The 21,140-nt window shown below is 55.3% G+C and overlaps 2 protein-coding genes across 3 annotated transcripts in view; both read right to left on the bottom strand.

The window, feature by feature from the left end:
• Nucleotides 1–12,796: 12,796 nt before the first annotated feature.
• LOC139257426 (uncharacterized) lies at nt 12,797–16,482 on the bottom strand. 2 transcript variants are annotated; one of them, XM_070874484.1, is made up of 2 exons: nt 13,389–16,482; nt 12,797–13,325 (listed from the first exon to the last, which is right to left on the bottom strand). In XM_070874484.1, exon 1 carries the CDS (start codon nt 16,480–16,482, stop codon nt 15,274–15,276), a length of 1,209 nt encoding a protein of 402 aa, XP_070730585.1. In that variant the 3' UTR covers nt 12,797–13,325; nt 13,389–15,273. The 2 variants fall into 2 exon arrangements, with proteins under 2 accessions (XP_070730585.1, XP_070730586.1); XM_070874485.1 differs by having other exon boundaries at nt 13,455–16,482.
• Nucleotides 12,797–21,140, bottom strand: part of pagr1 (PAXIP1 associated glutamate-rich protein 1) — a 25,063-nt gene continuing 16,719 nt past the window's right edge. Inside the window, exons 3-4 of the mRNA XM_070874486.1 lie at nt 17,358–17,437; nt 12,797–16,775 (exon numbers count right to left, since the gene is read on the bottom strand). Of these exons, the coding sequence (XP_070730587.1) occupies nt 16,594–16,775; nt 17,358–17,437 (262 nt within the window). The 3' untranslated portion in view covers nt 12,797–16,593. The remainder of the gene's footprint in view (nt 16,776–17,357; nt 17,438–21,140) is intronic.

Genomic DNA, 21,140 nt, shown 5'->3' with positions numbered 1-21,140 from the left:
TGCAGCACTGACTGCAGTCCCAGGATTAATCCCCTCACTGTAAGCCCTTACAGGCCTTGCTGCACTTCAAAGCACCGAGCCCAGATTTCCAAGCAGCTGGCACACGTTACTTCCTGCTACTGGGGTTTCAATCTCTGCGGGGCTGGTAGAGAAACAAATTAAGGATTGCAATTCAAATCAGCAAACGTTTGATGACATTTCTGAAGGTATTATTTTTTTGGAAATATTTTTTTTCAGGGTGTTTTTGTTGTTGTTCTGCTCCCTGTGGTTAAAAGGAATGTTTTATTGTGCTGACACTCACCTGGTCGTTGCCGTGGAGCTGAGAGCCTGGAATGAGAACAGGGCGGAGGCACAAACTCTGACAATCCAAACTGCTTCACAACTCACTTCCTGATTGTGCTATGCGCATGTTTGTCCTAAATTACAGTCCTAGGACCGTAAATCAATGGTTAAAGCGCGGCTTTGCGGCAGCTGAGACGAACCCGACGACACGTTCTCCCCCGCGCGCCCTCTGGAGCTGCGTGCTTTTTAAGTGCCTTTTAGTTCAACGTCTTGTCCAACGTTTAATTGGCAAGCGCACAGCAGCGAGCAATGGCGGCGGGGGCTGCCCATAATGCAGCGGGGCGGGGGAAGCCCCCTATCTCCGGCACAGGGGAGGGGGCAGTGCACAGCAACTCCATAATAATTAGAACTTGTATTTATATAGCGCCTTTAACGTAGTAAAACCTCCCAAGGTGCTTCACAGCAGTGTTACAAGACAAACAGATACATTTGACACCAAACCACTAAGAAGAAATTAAGGCAGGAAGAATGTTCCCGATGTTGGGGAAGTCCAGAACCAGGGGGACACAGTCTCAGGATAAGGGGTAAGCCATTTAGGACCGAGATGAGGAGAAACTTCTTCACTCAGAGAGTGGTGAACCTGTGGAATTCCCTACCGCAGAGAGTTGTTGATGCCAGTTCATTGGATATATTCAAGAGGGAGTTAGATATGGCCCTTACGGCTAAAGGGATCAAGGGGTATGGAGAGAAAGCAGGAAAGGGGTACTGAGGGAATGATCAGCCATGATCTTATTGAATGGTGGTGCAGGCTCGAGGGGCCGAATGGCCTACTCCTGCACCTATTTTCTATGTTAAAGAGGGAGGTTTTTATCATCATAGGCAGTCACTCGGAATCGAGGAAGACTTGCCTCCACTCTTAACATGAGTCCTTAGGTGACTGACCAGTCCAATACAGGAATTACAGACCTGTCACAGGTGGGACAGACAGACGTTGAGGGAAGGGGAGGGTGGGACTGGTTTGCCGCACGCTCCTTCCGCTGCCTGCGCTTGGTTTCTGCACGCTCTCGGCAACGAGACTCGAGGTGCTCAGCGCCCTCCTGGGTGCACTTCCTCCACTTAGGGCGGACTGGTCTTGGGCCAGGGACTCCCAGGTGTCGGTGGGGATGTTGCACTTTATCAAAGAGGCTTTGAGGGTAGTCCCTGTAACGTTTCCTCTGCCCATTTTGGCTCGCTTGCCATTAAGGAGTTCCGAGTCGAGCGCTTGCTTTGGGAGTCTTGTGTCTGGCATGCGAACTATGTGGCCCTGCCCAACGGAGCTGATCGCGTGTGGTCAGTGCTTCGATGCTGGCCTGGTCGAGGACGCTAATGTTGGTGCATCTGTCCTCCCAGGGGATTTGTAGGATCTTGCGGAGGCATCGTTGGTGGTATTTTTCCAGCAACTTGAGGTGTCTGCTGTACATGGTCCATGTTTCTGAGCCATACAGGAGGGTGGGTATCACTACAGACCTGTAGACCATGAGATTGGTGGCAGTTTTGAGGGCCCTGGTCTTCAAACACTCTTTTCCTCAGGCGGCCAAAGGCTACACTGGCGCACTGGAGGTAGTTGGATCTCGCCGTCAATGCCTGCTAAGGAGCGTCTTAAAGGAGGAAAAAGAGACAGCGAGGCGGAGAGGTTTAGGGAGGGAGTTCCAGAGCTTGAGGCTCAGGCAACAGAAGGCATGGCCACCGATGGTGGAGCGATTATAATCAGGGATGTTCAAGAGGGCAGAATTTGAAGAGCACAGATATCTTGTGGGGTTGTGAGGCTAAAAAAAAGATGATAAAGATAGGGAGGGGTGTTGGGGCTGGAAGAGGTTACAGAGATAAGGAGGGGTGTAGGGGCTGGAGGAGGTTACAGAGATAGGGAGGGGTGTAGGGGCTGGAGGAGGTTACAGAGATAGGGAGGGGTTTAAGGGCTGGAGGAGGTTACAGAGATAGGGAGGGGTGAGGGCCATGGAGTGATTTGTAAACAAGGATAAGAATTTTGAAATTGAAGTGTTCTTTAACCGGGAGCCAATGTAGGACAGTGAGCACAGGGGGCGATGGGTGAGTGGGACTCGATGTGAGTTAGGACACGGGGCAGCGAGCACAGGGGGTGATGGGTGAGCGGGACTCGGTGCGAGTTAGGACATGGGGTCAGTGAGCACAGGGGATGATGGGTGAGCGGGACTCGGTGCGAGTTAGGACACGAGGTCAGCGAGCACAGGGTGTGATGGGTAGCGGGTCTCGGTGCGAGTTAGGACACGAGGCAGTGAGCACAGGGGGTGATGGGTGAGCGGGACTGGGTGCGAGTTAGGACACGGGGTCAGTGAGCACAGGGGGTGATGGGTGAGCGGGACTGGGTGCGAGTTAGGACACGGGGTCAGTGAGCACAGGGGGTGATGGGTGAGTGGGACTGGGTGTGAGTTAGGACACGGGGTCAGTGAGCACAGGGGGTGATGGGTGAGCGGGACTGGGTGCGAGTTAGGACACGAGGCAGTGAGCCCAGGGGGTGATGGGTGAGCAGGACTCGGTGCGAGATAGGACCACGGGGCAGCCGAGTTTTGGACCACCTCTAGTTTACGTAGGGTAGAATGTGGGAGGTCAGCCAGGAGTGATTTGGACTAGTAAAATCTGGAGGTAACAAAGGCACGGATGAGGGCTTCAGCAGCAGATGAGCTGAGGCAGTGGCAGAGGTGGAAAAAGACGGTTTTAGTTATGCCGCGGATATGTGGCTGGAAACTTATTTCAGGGACAAATATGACACCTAGGTTGCGAACAGTCTTGTTCACCCTCAGGTTGATGCTAGGGAGAGGGATGGAGTCAGTGGGTAGGGAACGCAGTTCATAGCGGGGACCAGAGATAATGACTTTGGTCTTCCCAATATTTAATGGGAGAAAATTTCTGCTCATCCAGTACTGGATGTTGGACAAGCAGTCTGACAATTTAGAGACCGTGGAGGGGTCGAGAGAAGTGGTGGTGAGATAGAGCTGGGTGTCACCAGCGTACATGTGGAAACTGACTCCGTGTTTCCGGGACAACATGTAGATGCGGAATAGGAGGGGGCCAAGGACAGATCCTTGGGGGACACCAGAGGTAACAATGCAGGGGTGGGAAGAGAAGCCATTGCAGAAGATTTTCTGGCGACGATTAGATAGATAAGAATGGAACCAGGCGAGTGATGGTGAGCCGCCTTCTTAAACCGCTGCAGTCCGTGTGGTGAAGATGCTCCCACAGTGCTGTTAGGGAGGGAGTTCCAGGATTGTGACCCAGCGACGATGAAGGAATGGAGATATATTTCCCAGTCAGGATGGTGTGTGACTTGGAGAATATAATGTATGCACCTGTGAGTACAAGAACATAAGAAATAGGAGCAGGAGTGGGCCATTCGGCCCCTCGAGCCGGCTCCGCCATTTAATACCACCATGGGCTGATCCGATCATGGACTCAGCTCCACTTCCCTGCCCGCTCCCCATAACCCTTCACTCCCTTATCGCTCAAAAATCTGTCTATCTCCGCCTTAAATATATTCAATGACCCAGCCTCCACAGCTCTCTGGGGCAGAGAATTCCACAGATTTACAACCCTGAGAGAAGAAATTCCTCATCTCAGTTTTAAATGGGCGGCCTCTTATTCTGAGACTATGTCCCCTAGTTTTAGTTTCCTCTCTGCGGGGAAATATCCTCTCTGCATCCACCTTGTCGAGCCTCCTCATTATCTGATATGTTTCGATAAGATCACCTCTCATTCTTCTGAACTCCACTGAGTAGAGGCCCAACCTTTCTTCATAAGTCAACCCTCTCATCTCCGGAATCAACTGAGTGAACCTTCTCTGAATAGCCTCCAAAGCAAGTATATCCTTCCTTAAATATGGAGACCAAAACTGCACGCAGTGCTCCAGGTGTGGCCTCACCAATACCCTGTATAACTGGAGCAAGACTTCCCTGCTTTTATACTCCATCCCCTTTGCAATAAAGGCCAAGATACCATTGGCCCTTCCTGATCACTTGCTGTACCTGTATACTAACCTTTTGTGTTTCATGCACAAGTACCCCCAGGTCCCGCTGTACTTTGCAATTTTTCTCCATTTAAATTATAATTTGCTTTTATATTTTTGCTCACAGGTTGGTGGAGCTGTTGAGTTGGGAGTGGCTTAGCCAGTCACGTGATGTTCACAGGACTCAATAAAACCCCAGCCAGTTGGGTTCGGGGGATCCACGATGGGGCAGGTGGTTGTGAGCCTGGTAGATGAACTGGTAATGTGTAGTGTGATTGTTAAACCTTTGCTAATAAACCAACAAGTTCTTCATAGCAATATGTTGCTATGAATTTTTAAGCAAAGAATCCATGAAGCAAATACATTACAGAGGGGAACGTGGAGTTGATGGTGTTCTCATGTGCCTGCTGCCCTTGTCTTTCTAGATGGTAGAGGTCGTGGGTTTGGGAGGTGCAGCTGAAGAAGCCTTGGCGAGTTGCTGCAGTGCATCATGTAGATGGTACACACTGCAGCCACGGTGCGCCGGTGGTGGAGGGAGGGAGTGTTGGAGGTGGTGGGTAGTGTGCCGATCAAGCGGCTGCTTTGTCCTGGATGGTGTCGAGCTTCGAGTATTGTTGGAGCTGCAACTCATCCAGGCAAGTGGAGAGTGTTCCATCACACTCCTGACTTGTACCTTGTGGATGGTGGAAAGTCTTTGGGGAGTCAGGAGATGAGACACTGGCCGCAGAATACCCAGCCTCTGACTCAATCTTGTAGCCACAGTATTTATGTGGCTGGTCCAGTTAGGTTTCTGGTCAATGGGGACCCCCAGGATGTTGATGGTGAGGGATTCGGCGATGGTAATGCCGTTGAATGTCAAGGGGCGGTGGTTAGCTGCTCACTTGTTGGAGAAATGCATCTCTGCTATTCTCCTCAACCACTCTGTATGTCAGCTGTGGCTCAGTGGGTAGCAGAAGGTTGTGGGTTCAAGTCCCACTTGAGCACATAAATCTAGGCTGACACTCCAGTGCAGTACTGAAGGAGTGCCGCACTGTCGGAGGGGCAGTACTGAGGGAGTGCCACACTGTCGGAGAGGTGGTACTGAGGGAGTGTCGCACTGTCGGAAAGGTGGTACTGAGGGAGTGTCGCACTGTCGGAAAGGTGGTACTGAGGGAGTGCCGCACTGTCGGAGGGGCAGTACTGAGGGAGCGCCACACTGTCGGAGGGGCAGTACTGAGGGAGTGCCGCACTGTCATCGGTGGTACTGAGGGAATGCCACACTGTTGGAGGGGTGGTACTGAGGGAGCGCCGCACTGTCGGAGAGGTGGTACTGAGGGAGTACCGCAGTGTCGGAGAGGCGGTACTGAGGGAGTGCCGCACTGTCGGAGGGGCGGTACTGAGGGAGTGCCGCACTGTCGGAGGGGCAGTACTGAGGGAGTGCCGCACTGTCGGAGGGGCAGTACTGAGGGAGTGCTGCACTGTCGGAGGGGCGGTACTGAGGGAGTGCCGCAGTGTCGGAGGGGCAGTACTGAGGGAGTGCCGCACTGTCGGAGGGGCGGTACTGAGGGAGTGCCGCACGGTCGGAGGGGCGGTACTGAGGGAGTGCCGCAGTGTCGGTACTGAGGGAGTGCCGCACTGTCGGAGGGGCGGTACTGAGGGAGTGCTGCACGGTCGGAGGGGCAGTACTGAGGGAGTGCCGCAGTGTCGGTACTGAGGGAGTGCCGCACTGTCGGAGGGGCGGTACTGAGGGAGTGCCGCAGTGTCGGAGAGGCGGTACTGAGGGAGTGCCGCACTGTCGGAGAGGCGGTACTGAGGGAGCGCTGCACTATCGGAGGGGCTGTACTGAGGGAGTGCCGCACTGTTGGAGGTGACGTCTTTTGGATGAAATGTTAAACCGAGGTCCCTTCTACTCTCTCAGGTGAACGTTAAAGATCCCATGGCACTATTTGAAGAAGAGCAGGGGAGTTCTCCCCAGTGTCCTGGGGCCAATATTTATCCCTCAATCAACATCACTAAAATAGATGATCTAGTCATTATCACGTTGCTGTGTGTGGGAGCTTGCTTTGCGCAAATTGGGCTGCCGTGTTTCCCACATTACAACATGGCTACACTCCAAAAGTACTTCATTGGCTGTGAAGCGCTTTGGGATGTCCAGTGGTCGTGAAAGGCGCTATATAAATAAAGTCTTTTTTTTGTGGTAGTGAGTTCCATATTCTCACCATTCAACTGAATTACCCATTGGATTTATTAGTGACTATCTTATATTGATGGGGCCCCCTCGCCCGCTCCGAGTTCTGGTCTCCCCCACAAGTGGAAACATCCTCGTGATGTCTACCCTATCGAACCCTTTTCATAATCATAGAATTTATCATCATCATCGGCAGACCCTTGATGTTGTGTATCAGTAAAGCATGCACTCCCATGTTCCGCCACCAGGGAGCGCATCCCCTGAAGTCCCAAGGGATCCCAGCATCCCCTGGGAGCACTGTATATAAGCCGGCCCCTAAGGCCTGTTTCTCACTCTGGAGTGTCTTATTAAAGACTGAGGTCACTGTTACTTTAACCTCCCTGTGTGCAGTCTCAGCTGTGTTAGGAACACAATAACTGGCGACGAGTATACGAATCCAACGCAAAGATGCAGCAAACTGTGGGCATCCTGGAGAAGTTCCCGGAGGGTGAGGACTGGGAAGCCTATGTCGAACGGCTAGACCAACAAGTTGGACGGAGAAGGAAGCGCTGCAAAAAGGAGAGCGGTCCTCCTCACGGTCTGCGGGGCACAACGACCTACAGCCTCATGAAGAATTTTCTGGCTCTGGTGAAACCCACAGATAAGTCGTATGAGGAGCTGTGTACACTGGTTCGGGAGCATCTTAACCCGAGGGAGAGCGTGCTGATGGCGAGGTATCGGTTCTACACGTGCCAGCGATCTGAAGGTCAGGAAGTGGCGAGCTACGTCACCGAGCTAAGGCCACTTGCAGGACAATGTGAGTTTGATGGCTACCTGGAGCAGATGTTCAGAGACTTTTTGTACTGGGCATTGGCCACGAGACCATCCTACGAAAACTATTGACTGTAGAGACACCGACCCTCAGTAAGGCCATTGCAATAGCACAGGCGTTTATGTCCACCAGTGATAACACCAAACAAATCTCTCAGCACACAAGTGCTAGCAATGTTCATAAATTAACTGGAACTGTGTTTGCGAGCAGAAATGTACAGGGCAGTCTGTGAACCATAGCCTTGTTTGGTCCAGGTGCTTTCTGTAAATTTGTCCATTGTCTAGTTTGAGGAGGTGGGCGCCGGAGGGACTGGAGTGCATTGTCACCCCCGGCAAACAAATTTAAATTTGATTTGATATGTTTTAAAGTTTAATTTGTTTTAATTGCCGGGTATTTAGTGTCCCCCTCCCCTTTTATAAGGGGCACTTGTAAATTATGGTTTTAGAGCCCAAAAAACATTTTTAAAAACTTTAAAAATACAAAAAAAAAAAGGTCCTTGGGAAATGTTTGGAGTGTCCCCCAGATCGGGGGGCACTTGATCTAATGTTTATTTTTGTTTACTCTAAAAGAGTTGTCTAGTTTGACTACAAACATCCTACTCCCTTCTTTAGCTATCACCGTGCCCGCAATCCACTTGGGACCATGTCCATAGTTCAGCACATACACAGGGTCATTCAGATCAATTTCCCAGAGACTGTGGTGCAACAAGGCACTCAGACCAGCCCCGAGCCCCATCCACACGAAACTGAGAACGTACACCAAAGAGCTTATCACTGTCCTGGGCAGCGCCATGGTCAAGGTCACCTGCGAGGGCACGGTGCATGAACTGCCACTCTGGATTGTCCTGGGCGATGGCCCCACACTGCTTGGAAGGAGCTGGCTGGGCAAAATCCGCTGGAACTGGGATGACATCCGAGCATTAACACATGTCGATGAGGCCTCATGTACCCAGGTTAACAAATTTCCTTCCCTTTTTGAGCCAGGCATTGGAAACTTTTCCGGAGCGAAGGTGCGGATCCACTTGGTCCCAGAGGCACGACCCATTCACCACAAGGCACGAGCGGTACCTCATGATGGAGAGAGTGGAAATCGAGCTGGACAGGCTGCAACATGAGGGCATCATCTCCCCAGTGGAATTCAACGAGTGGGCCAGCCCGATTGTTCCAGTACTCAAAAGTGATGGCACGGTCAGGATTTGCGGCGATTATAAAGTAGCTATTAATCGTTTCTCGCTACAGGACCAATACCCGCTACCTAAGGCAGACGACCTATTTGCAACGCTGGCAGGAGGCAAGATGTTCACCAAGCTCGACCTGACTTCGGCAGGAGCTGGAGGAGTCTTCGAAGGGCCTCACCTGCATCAACACGCACAAGGGACTGTTCATCTACAACAGATGCCCATTTGGAATTCGGTCGGCTGCAGCGATCTTCCAGAGAAACATGGAGAGCCTACTCAAGTCGGTACCACGCACGGTTGCTTTTCAGGGCGACATATTGGTCACGGGTCGGGACACCGTCGAGCACCTACAAAACCTGGAGGAGGTTCTCCAGCGACTGGATCGCGTAGGCTGCGGCTGAAGAGGTCGAAATGCGTCTTCATGGCAACAGAAGGGGAGTTTTTGGGGAGAAAGATCGCGGCGGACGGCATTCGGCCCACAGACGCCAAGACAGAGGCTATCAGGAACGCACCCAGGCCACAGAATGTCACGGAGCTGCGGTCGTTCCTGGGATTCCTCAACTATTTTGGTAACTTCCTACCGGGGTTAAGCACCCTCTTAAAGCCCCTTCATGTGTTATTGCGTAAGGAGGAAGAGAGAAAGCGGGTATTTAGATGAAGGAATTGAGTGTAATATCTCCAAGTTTGCAGATGATACTAAACTGGGTGGCGGTTTGAGCTGTGAGGGGGACGCTAAGAGGCTGCAGGGTGACTTTGACAGGTTAGGTGAATGGGCAAATGCATGGCAGATGCAATATAATTTGGATCAATGTGAGGTTCTCCACTTTGGGGGCAAAAACTCGAAGACAGAATCACCAGACTGATTCCCGGGATGGCCGGACTGACATATGAGGAGAGACTGGATACATTGGAGTTTAGAAGGATGAGAGAGGATCTCATAGAAACATACAAGATTCTGACGGGACGGGAGAGGTTAGATGCGTGTAGATTGTTCCCGATGTTGTGGAAGTCCAGAACCAGGGGACACAGTCTTAGGATAAGGGGTAGGCCATTTAGGACTGAGATGAGGAGAAACTTCTTCACCCAGAGAATTGTTAACCTGTGGAATTCCCTGCAGTAGAGAGTTGTTGAGGCCAGTTCATTGGATATATTCAACAGGGAGTTAGATGTGGCCCTTACGGCTAAGGGGATCAAGGGGTATGGAGAGAAAGCAGGAAAGGGGTACTGAGGGAATGATCAGCCATGATCATATCGAATGGTGGTGCAGGCTCGAAGGGCCGAATGGCCTGCTCCTGCACCTATTTTCTATGTTTCTATAAAGGTGAGAACTGGGTATGGGGGAAAAAACAAGTAATTGCTTTTGAGAAAGTCTTAAACATTTCATGCTCCAACAAGCTGCTTGTATTGTATAACCCATATAAAAGACCTGTGCTAGCATGTGATGCGTCGTCGTACGGAGTCGGGTGTGTATTACAACAAGCTAACGTTGCGGGGAAGTTGCAACCTGTCGCCTATGCTTCCAGGAGCTTGTCTAAGGCCGAGAGGGCCTACAGCATGATTGAGAAAGAGGCATTAGTGTGTGTGTTCAGGGTAAAGAAAATGCATCAGTACCCGTTTGACCTCAAATTTGAGCTGGAAATCGATCACAAGCCCCTCATATCCCTGTTCGTTGAAAACAAGGGGATAAATACTAATGCCTCAGCCCACATACAAAGGTGGGCGCTCGCGCTATCAGCGTATAACTATACCATCCGCCACAGGCCAGGCACCGGGAACTGTGCGGATGCTCTCAGTCGGCTACCATTGCCCACCACGGGGGTGGAAATGGCGCAACCCGCAGACTTGTTGATGGTCATGGAAGCATTTGAAAATGATAAATCACCTGTCACGGCCCGCCAGATTAGGACTTGGACCGGCCAAGATCCTCCGCTGTCCCTAGTAAAAAAAAGTGTGTACTGCATGGGAGCTGGGCCAGCATCCCCGTTGAAATGCAAGAGCTAATCAAGCCGTTCCAGCGGCGAAAGGATGAGCTGTCCATTCAGACAGACTGTCTGTTGAGGGGTAACCGCGTAGTGCTACCCAAAAAGGGCAGGGAGACGTTTATCTCGGATCTCCACAGCACACACCTGGGTATAGTAATGATGAAAGCGATAGCCAGATCCCACGTGTAGTGACCTGGTATCGACTCTGACTGAGAGTCCTGTGTACGGCAATGCAGCGTATGTGCTCAGTTGAGCAACGCGCCCAGAGAGGCACCACTAAGTTTGTGGTCCTGGCCCTCCAGACCATGGGCGAGGATCCATGTCGACTATGCGGGCCCGTTTCTCGGTAAAATGTTCCTGGTGGTGGATGCTTTTTCAAAATGGATTGAATGTGAAATAATGTCGGGAAGCACCGCCACCGCCACCATTGAAAGCCTGAGGGCCATGTTTGCCACCCACAGCCTGCCTGACATACTGGTCAGTGACAACGAGCCAAGTTTCACCAGTGCCGAATTTAAAGAATTCATGACCCGCAATGGGATCAAACATGTCACCTCGGTCCCGTTTAAACCAGCCTCCAATGGGCAGGCAGAGCGGGCAGTACAAACCATCAAACAGAGCCTTAAACGAGTCACAGAAGGCTCACTCCAAACCCGCCTGTCCCGAGTACTGCTCAGCTACCGCACGAGACCCCACTCGCTCACAGGGGTGCCCCCGGCTGAGCTACTCATGAAAAGGACACTTAAAACCAGACCCTCGCTGGTTCGCCTCAACCTGCATGATCAGGTAGAGAGCAGGCGGCAGCAACAAAATGTAAACGATGGTCGCGCCACTGTGTCACGGGAAATTGATCTGAATGACCCTGTGTATGTGCTAAACTATGGACATGGTCCCAAGTGGATCGCGGGCACGGTGATAGCTAAAGAAGGGAGTAGGATGTTTGTAGTCAAACTCGACAATGGACAAATTTGCAGAAAGCACCTGGACCAAACGAGGCTGCGGTTCACAGACTGCCCTGAACAACCCACAGCAGACACCACCTTTTTCAAGCCCACAACACACACCCAAAGGATCAACGACACCACCCCGGACCAGGAAATCGAACCCATCACGCCCAACAGCCCAGCAAGGCCAGGCTCGCCCACTGGCCTGCAGAGCCAACAACACGCCAGCCCAGCGAGGGCACAGCCAACACACCAGAGCACTGTATATAAGCCGGCCCCTAAGGCCTGCTCGTCACTCTGGAGTGTCTTAATAAAGACTGAGGTCACTGTTACTTTAACCTCCATGTGTGCAGTCTCAGCTGTGTTAGGAACACAATACTCGGTATCAAGGAAAACTTGCTACCACTATTAAAATGAGTCTTTAGGTGGCTGAACAGTCCCTGTCACAGGAGGGACAGACAGACGTTGAGGGAAGGGGAGGGTGGGACTGGTTTGCCGCACGCTCCTTCCGCTGCCTGCACTTGGTTTCTGCATGCTCTCGGCGACGAGACTCGAGGTGCTCAGCGCCCTCCCGGATGCACTTCCTCCATTTAGGGTGGACTGGTCTTTGGGCCAGGGACTCCCAGGTATCGGTGGGGATGTTGCACTTTATCAGGGAGGCTTTGAGGGTGGTCCCTGTAACGTTTCCGGCCTCCGACACCGTTCCATGGAGGTTCAACGGAAGCTGGAGGTACAGCAACTCATCTCTCGATTAGGCATTTCACAGCCTTTCAGATCAACAATTTCAGGTCATAACCACTGTTCCCACAGACCCAGCTTTCGTTTCGCTGAGTCAGTAGGTTGTGGGTACAAGACCCACTCCAGGAACTTCAGTACATAAATTTTGGCGGACACTCCCAGGGCCGCACTGTCGGAGGGGCAGTACTGAGGGAATGCCGCACTGTCGGGGGGGGCAGTACTGAGGGAGTGCCGCACTGTCGGAGGGGCAGTACTGAGGGAGCGCCGCACTGTCGGAGGGGCAGTACTGAGGGAGTGCCGCACTGTCGGAGGGGCAGTACTGAGGGAGCGCCGCACTGTCGGAGGGGCAGTACTGAGGGAGCGCCGCACTGTCGGAGGGGCAGTACTGAGGGAGGGCCGCACTGTCGGAGGGGCAGTACTGAGGGAGTGCCGCACTGTCGGGGGGGGCAGTACTGAGGGAGTGCCGCACTGTCGGAGGGGCAGTACTGAGGGAGCCCCGCACTGTCGGAGGGGCAGTACTGAGGGAGGGCCGCACTGTCGGAGGGGCAGTACTGAGGGAACGCTGCACTGTCGGAGTGTCTTGCCATGGAGTTGACCATCTTGTCTTTCGGGTCGGGGCGGGGGAAGTGGGGTGGGGAATCGCCAGTTTGACCTTCTACGAGACATGGTGACGAACATGATACATAAAAATTGAAACTCTTTAATCGCTATATAGACAGTGAGAGAAACACAGAATGTGAACATGTGAAAAAACGTGAACACAGGACGCGGATGCGCGGGTTCGTGAACAACAGGCCGAGTGTTGAACCCATGTCCCTCCCCTTCCCTCCCCTCTCCCTAGGGTTCGGGCCCTCTCCCTTGAGGGGGTGTGGGAGAACTGCCAGCACAATGAGGGCCCCATATCTGGAGAGTCACACCTTCAGGGACTGTACCCCAGGGAGAGTCACACCTTCAGGGACTGTACCCCAGGGAGAGTCAACACCTTCAGGGACTGTACCCCAGGGAGAGTCACATCTTCAGGGACTGTACCCCAGGGAAAGTCAGCACCTTCAGGGACTATACCCCAGGGAGAGTCACATCTTCAGGGACTGTACCCCAGGGAGAGTCAGTACCTTCAGGGACTGTACCCCAGGGAGAGTCACATCTTCAGGGACTGTACCCCAGGGAGAGTCAGTACCTTCAGGGACTGTACCCCAGGGAGAGTCACACCTTCAGGGACTGTACCCCAGGGAGTCACATCTTCAGGGACTGTACCCCAGGGAGAGTCAGTACCTTCAGGGACTGTACCCCAGGGAGAGTCAGTACCTTCAGGGACTGTACCCCAGGGAGAGTCAGTACCTTCAGGGACTGTACCCCAGGGAGAGTCAGCACCTTCAGAGACTGTACGCCAGGGAGAGTCAGCACCTTCAGGGGGTGAGGGAGTGAAAGTGCTGGGTTTTCTATGATTCTGTGCGGCGGAAATTCCCGTTTACTGATCAGTTCGTACAGGACACGAGCAACTGGTGGAGAGATACGCCCCTGGTCAGTGAGTGACCCACGGGCCGTGAGTTGACCCTCTGTGGTCAGGGACAAACCCACAGGCCGTGAGCTGATGGTCAGGCCCAGACCCACAGGCCGTGAGCTGATGGTCAGGCCCAGACCCACGGGCCGTGAGTTGATGGTCAAGGCCAGACCCATGGGCCGTGAGCTGATGGTCAAGGCCAGACCCATGGGCAGTGAGCTGATGGTCAGGGCCAGACCCACGGGCAGTGAGCTGATGGTCAGGGCCAGACCCATGGGCAGTGAGCTGATGGTCAGGGCCAGACCCACGGGCCGTGAGCTGATGGTCAGGGACAGACCCATGGGCCGTGAGCTGATGGTCAGGGACAGACCCATGGGCCGTGAGTTGATGGTCAGGGACCCCCAGACCCATGGGCCGTGCGTTGATGGTCAGGGACAGACCCATGGGCCGTGAGTTGATGGTCAGGGACCCCCAGACCCATGGGCCGTGAGTTGATGGTCAGGGCCAGACCCATGGGCCGTGAGTTGATGGTCAGGGACCCCCAGACCCAACTGCCGTGAGTTGATGGTCAGGGACAGACCCATGGGCCGTGAGCTGATGGTCAGGGACCCCCAGACCCATGGGCCGTGAGTTGATGGTCAGGGACCCCCAGACCCATGGGCAGTGAGCTGATGGTCAGGGACAGACCCATGGGCCGTGAGTTGATGGTCAGGGACCCCCAGACCCACGGGCCGTGAGCTGATGGTCAGGGACAGACCCATGGGCCGTGAGCTGATAGTCAGGGACCCCCAGACCCATGGGCCGTGAGCTGATGGTCAGGGACAGACCCATGGGCCGTGAGTTGATGGTCAGGGCCAGACCCACGGGCCGTGAGCTGATGGTCAGGGACCCCCAGACCCATGGGCCGTGAGCTGATGGTCAGGGACAGACCCATGGGCCGTGAGTTGATGGTCAGGGCCAGACCCACGGGCCGTGAGCTGATGGTCAGGGACAGACCCATGGGCCGTGAGTTGATGGTCAGGGCCAGACCCATGGGCAGTGAGTTGATGGTCAGGGCCAGACCTACGAGCCGTGAGTTGATGGTCAGGGCCAGACCCATGGGCCGTGAGTTGATGGTCACGGACAGACCCATGGGCCGTGAGTTGATGGTCAGGGCCAGACCCATGGGCCGTGAGCTGATGGTCAGGGACAGACCCATGGGCCGTGAGCTGATGATCAGGGACCCCCAGACCCATGGGCAGTGAGCTGATGGTCAGGGCCAGACCCACGGGCTGTGAGTTGATGGTCAGGGACAGACCCATGGGCCGTGAGTTGATGGTCAGGGACAGACCCACGGGCCGTGAGCTGATGGTCAGGGCCAGACCCACGGGCCTTGAGTTGATGGTCAGGGCCAGACCCATGGGCAGTGAGCTGATGGTCAGGGCCAGACCCATGGGCAGTGAGCTGATGGTCAGGGACAGACCCACGGGCCGTGAGCTGATGGTCAGGGACAGACCCATGGGCCGTGAGCTGATGGTCAGGGACCCCCAGACCCACGGGCCGTGAGCTGATGGTCAGGGACAGACCCACGGGCCGTGAGCTGATGGTCAGGGACCCCCAGACCCATGGGCCGTGAGCTGATGGTCAGGGACAGACCCACGGGCCGTGAGCTGATGGTCAGGGACCCCCAGACCCATGGGCAGTGAGCTGATGGTCAGAGACAGACCCATGGGCCGTGAGTTGATGGTCAGGGACAGACCCATGGGCCGTGAGCTGATGGTCAGGGACCCCAGACCCACGGGCCGTGAGTTGATGGTCAGGGACAGACCCATGGGCAGTGAGTTGATGGTCAGGGACAGACCCACGGGCAGTGAGCTGATGGTCAGGGACCCCAGACCCACGGGCAGTGAGCTGATGGTCAGGGACCCCAGACCCACGGGCCGTGAGCTGATGGTCAGGGCCAGACCCATGGGCCGTGAGTTGATGGTCAGGGACAGACCCACGGGCAGTGAGTTGATGGTCAGGGACAGACCCACGGGCCGTGAGTTGATGGTCAGGGACCCCCAGACCCATGGGCAGTGAGCTGATGGTCAGGGACAGACCCATGGGCCGTGAGTTGATGGTCAGGGACAGACCCATGGGCCGTGAGCTGATGGTCAGGGACCCCAGACCCACGGGCCGTGAGTTGATGGTCAGGGACCCCAGACCCATGGGCAGTGAGTTGATGGTCAGGTACAGACCCACGGGCCGTGAGTTGATGGTCAGGGACCCCAGACCCATGGGCAGTGAGTTGATGGTCAGGTACAGACCCACGGGCCGTGAGTTGATGGTCAGGGACCCCAGACCCATGGGCCGTGAGTTGATGGTCAGGGCCAGACCCACGGGCCGTGAGTTGATGGTCAGGGTCAGACCCACGGGCCGTGAGCTGATGGTCAGGGACAGACCCACGGGCCGTGAGTTGATGGTCAGGGATAGACCCATGGGCAGTGAGTTGATGGTCAGGGACAGACCCACGGGCAGTGAGCTGATGGTCAGGGACCCCAGACCCACGGGCCGTGAGCTGATGGTCAGGGACAGACCCACGGGCAGTGAGTTGATGGTCAGGGCCAGACCCACGGGCCGTGAGTTGGTGGTCAGGGCCAGACCCATGGGCCGTGAGTTGATGGTCAGGGACAGACCCATGGGCCGTGAGTTGATGGTCAGGGACAGACCCACGGGCAGTGAGTTGATGGTCAGGGCCAGACCCACGGGCCGTGAGCTGATGGTCAGGGACCCCAGACCCACGGGCAGTGAGTTGATGGTCAGGGCCAGACCCACGGGCCGTGAGCTGATGGTCAGGGACCCCAGACCCACGGGCAGTGAGTTGATGGTCAGGGCCAGACCCATGGGCCGTGAGCTGATGGTCAGGGTCAGACCCACGGGCCGTGAGCTGATGGTCAGGGACCCCCAGACCCCACCCCGCCTGGGTCCGGCAGTTCCGGTGACAGGAGCCTGCGATCAGTACTTGCGACGTTGGAAGATCCCTCGGGAGCGGGTGGGAGTGGCAGGCTGCTCTCCCTCCAGCTCGAAGACGTCTTTGCCCGTCATCATCATCTGCTCCTCGATCTTCTTGTGCCTCTTCATGTCGGACAGGACCTTGTCCAGGCGTGCCTCGCGCCTCTGTGTCCGGCTCGAGCTTCCTGGGAAAGGAGAAAGCAGGAAAACTGTTAGAGAGAGGAGGCTGCGGGATCGCGGGGTCAGAGACTGACCTTTCACCCTCTGGGCCCAGGGGTCACACACAACCCCAGAGGATGATGGGGGACTGGGAGGGACAGCTGGTCACACTGACCTTTCACCCTCTGGGCCCAGGGGTCACACACAGCCCCAGAGGATGATGGGGGACTGGGTGGGACAGCGGGTCACAGACTGACCTTTCACCCTCTGGGCCCAGGGGTCACACACAGCTCCAGAGAGGATGATGGGGGACTGGGAGAGACTGACCTTTCACACTCTGGGCCCAGGGGTCACACAGCCCCACAGAGGATGATGGGGGACTGGGAGTGACTGACCTTTCACACTCTGGGCCCAGGGGTCACACAGCCCCACAGAGGATGCTGGGGGACAGGGAGCAATACTGCCCTCTGGCTGCCCCGTGAGATGTGGAATCAGTACCCCCGCCCCCCTCCGGTCTGGGCTCAGAACCCGACACCAGTTCTCCCCACCCCCCCCCACCCCCGGCCTAGGCCCCCACACTGGTTCTCTCCCCTTCCCCCCTTTCTCACCTGGAGTGCGCCGCATCCCAAAGAACGATTTCTGCGGCGTCGGCTCATCGTCAAAGTCAAATTCTGTGGGCACCTGAGGTCTGGGAACAGAAAGACACGGTGAGAATCCGGCATAGACACCGTGTTACCCCGCGGTGAGAATCCGGCATACACACCGTGTTACCCCGCGGTGAGAATCCGGCATAGACACCGTGTTACCCCGCGGTGAGGGATCGACACACACACACACACACACAGTGTTACCCCACGGTGAGGGATCGACACACACACACACACACACACACACACAGTGTTACCCCACGGTGAGGGATCCACACACACACACACACACACAGTGTTACCCCACGGTGAGGGATCGACACACACACACACACACACACACACAGTGTTACCCCGCGGTGAGGGATCGACACACACACACACACACACACACACACACACACACAAACAGTGTTACCCCACGGTGAGGGATCGACACACACACACACACACACACACACAGTGTTACACCACGGTGAGGGATCGACACACACACACACACACACACACACACACACAGTGTTACACCACGGTGAGGGATCCACACACACACACACAGTGTTACCCCACGGTGAGGGAACCACACACACACACACACACACACACACACACACAGTTACACCACGGTGAGGGATCGGCACACACACACACACAGTGTTACCCCGCGGTGAGGGATCGGCACACACACACACAGTGTTACCCCACGGTGAGGGATCGACAGACACACACACACACCGTGTTACCCCACGGTGAGGGATCGACACACACACACACAGTGTTACCCCACGGTGAGGGATCGACAGACACACACACACACACACACACACACACACACACACAGTGTTACCCCGCGGTGAGGGATCGACACACACACACACACCGTGTTACCCCGCGGCGAGGGATCGACACACACACACACACACACAGTATTACCCCACGGTGAGGGATCGGCACACACACACACACACAGTGTTACCCCACGGTGAGGGATCGGCACACACACACACACACACAGTGTTACCCCACGGTGAGGGATCGGCACACACACATACACACAGTGTTATCCCGCGGTGAGGGATCGACACACACACACACACACACACACACCGTGTTACCCCGCGGCGAGGGATCGACACACACACACACACACAGTGTTACCCCACGGTGAGGGATCGACACACACACACACACACACACACAGTGTTACCCCGCGGTGAGGGATCGACACACACACACACACACACACACACACACACAGTGTTACCCCGCGGTGAGGGATCGACACACACACAGTGTTACCCCGCGGTGAGGAATCGGCGCACACACACACACACACACAGTGTTACCCCACGGTGAGGGATCCACACACACACACACACACACACACACACACACACAGTGTTACCCCACGGTGAGGGATCGACACACACACACACACACAGTGTTACCCCGCGGTGAGGGATCGACACACACACACACACACACACAGTGTTACCCCACGGTGAGGGATCGAGACACACACACACACACACACAGTGTTACCCCACGGTGAGGGATCGACACACACACACACACACAGTGTTACCCCACGGTGAGGGATCGACACACACACACACACACACACACACACAGTGTTACCCCGCGGTGAGGGATCGACACACACACACACACACACACACACACACAGTGTTACCCCGCGGTGAGGGATCGACACACACACACACACACACACACACACACAGTGTTACCCCGCGGTGAGGGATCGACACACACACACACACACAGTGTTACCCCGCGGTGAGGGATCGACACACACACACACACACACAGTGTTACCCCGCGGTGAGGGATCGACACACACACACACACACAGTGTTACCCCACGGTGAGGGATCGACACACACACACACACACACAGTGTTACCCCACGGTGAGGGATCGACACACACACACACACACACACACACACACAGTGTTACCCCACGGTGAGGGATCGACACACACACACACACACACACACACACACACACACACACAGTGTTACCCCGCGGTGAGGGATCGACACACACACACACACACACACACACACAGTGTTACCCCGCGGTGAGGGATCCACACACACACACACACACAGTGTTACCCCGCGGTGAGGAATCGGCGCACACACACACACACACACACACAGTGTTACCCCACGGTGAGGGATCCACACACACACACACACACACAGTGTTACCCCGCGGTGAGGGATCGACACACACACACACACACACACACACACACACACACACACAGTGTTACCCCGCGGTGAGGGATCGACACACACACACACACACACACACACACACACAGTGTTACTCCACGGTGAGGGATCGACACACACACACACACACACAGTGTTACCCCACGGTGAGGGATCGACACACACACACACACACACAGTGTTACCCCACGGTGAGGGATCGACACACACACACACACAGTGTTACCCCACGGTGAGGGATCGGCACACACACAGTGTTACCCCACGGTGAGGGATCGGCGCGCACACACACACACACACACACACAGTGTTACCCCACGGTGAGGGATCGACACACACACACACACACACACACAGTGTTACCCCACGGTGTGGGATCGGCGCGCACACACACACACACACACACACACAGTGTTACCCCACGGTGAGGGATCGACACATACACACACACACACACAGTGTTACCCCACGGTGAGGGATCGACACATACACACACACACACACACACACACACACAGTGTTACCCCACGGTGAGGGATCGACACACACACACACACACAGTGTTACCCCACGGTGAGGGATCGACACACACACACACACACACACACACACAGTGTTACCCCACGGTGAGGGATCGGCACACACACACACACACACACACACAGTGTTACCCCGCGGTAAGGGATCCACACACACACACAGTGTTACCCCACGGTGAGGGATCGACACACACACACACACAGTGTTACCCCACGGTGAGGGATGCACACACACACACACACACACAGTGTTACCCCGCGGTGAGGGATCGACACACACACACACACACACAGTGTTACCCCGCGGTGAGGGATCGACACACACACACACACAGTGTTACCCCACGGTGAGGGATGCACACACACACACACACACACACAGTGTTACCCCGCGGTGAGGGATCGACACACACACACACACACACAGTGTTACCCCACGGTGAGGGATCGACACACACACACACACACACACACACACACACACAGTGTTACCCCACGGTGAGGGATCGACACACACACACACACACACACACACAGTGTTACCCCACGGTGAGGGATCGACACACACACACACACACACACACACAGTGTTACCCCACGGTGAGGGATCGACACACACACACACACACACACTGTTACCCCACGGTGAGGGATCGACACACACACACACACACACACAGTGTTACCCCACGGTGAGGGATCGACACACACACACACACAGTGTTACCCCACGGTGAGGGATCGACACACACACACACACACAGTGTTACCCCACGGTGAGGGATCGACACACACACACACACACACACACACACACACACACACAGTGTTACCCCGCGGTGAGGGATCGACACACACACACACAGTGTTACCCCTCGGTGAGGAATCGGCACACACACACACACACACAGTGTTACCCCGCGGTGAGGGATCGATACACAC

The sequence above is a fragment of the Pristiophorus japonicus genome, unplaced genomic scaffold (assembly GCF_044704955.1).
Source record: "Pristiophorus japonicus isolate sPriJap1 unplaced genomic scaffold, sPriJap1.hap1 HAP1_SCAFFOLD_838, whole genome shotgun sequence".
In the NCBI taxonomy this organism is placed as follows: domain Eukaryota; kingdom Metazoa; phylum Chordata; class Chondrichthyes; family Pristiophoridae; genus Pristiophorus; species Pristiophorus japonicus.
The sequence above is the reverse complement of the archived record's forward strand: the minus strand, read 5'-3'. Positions and strand labels throughout refer to the sequence as shown.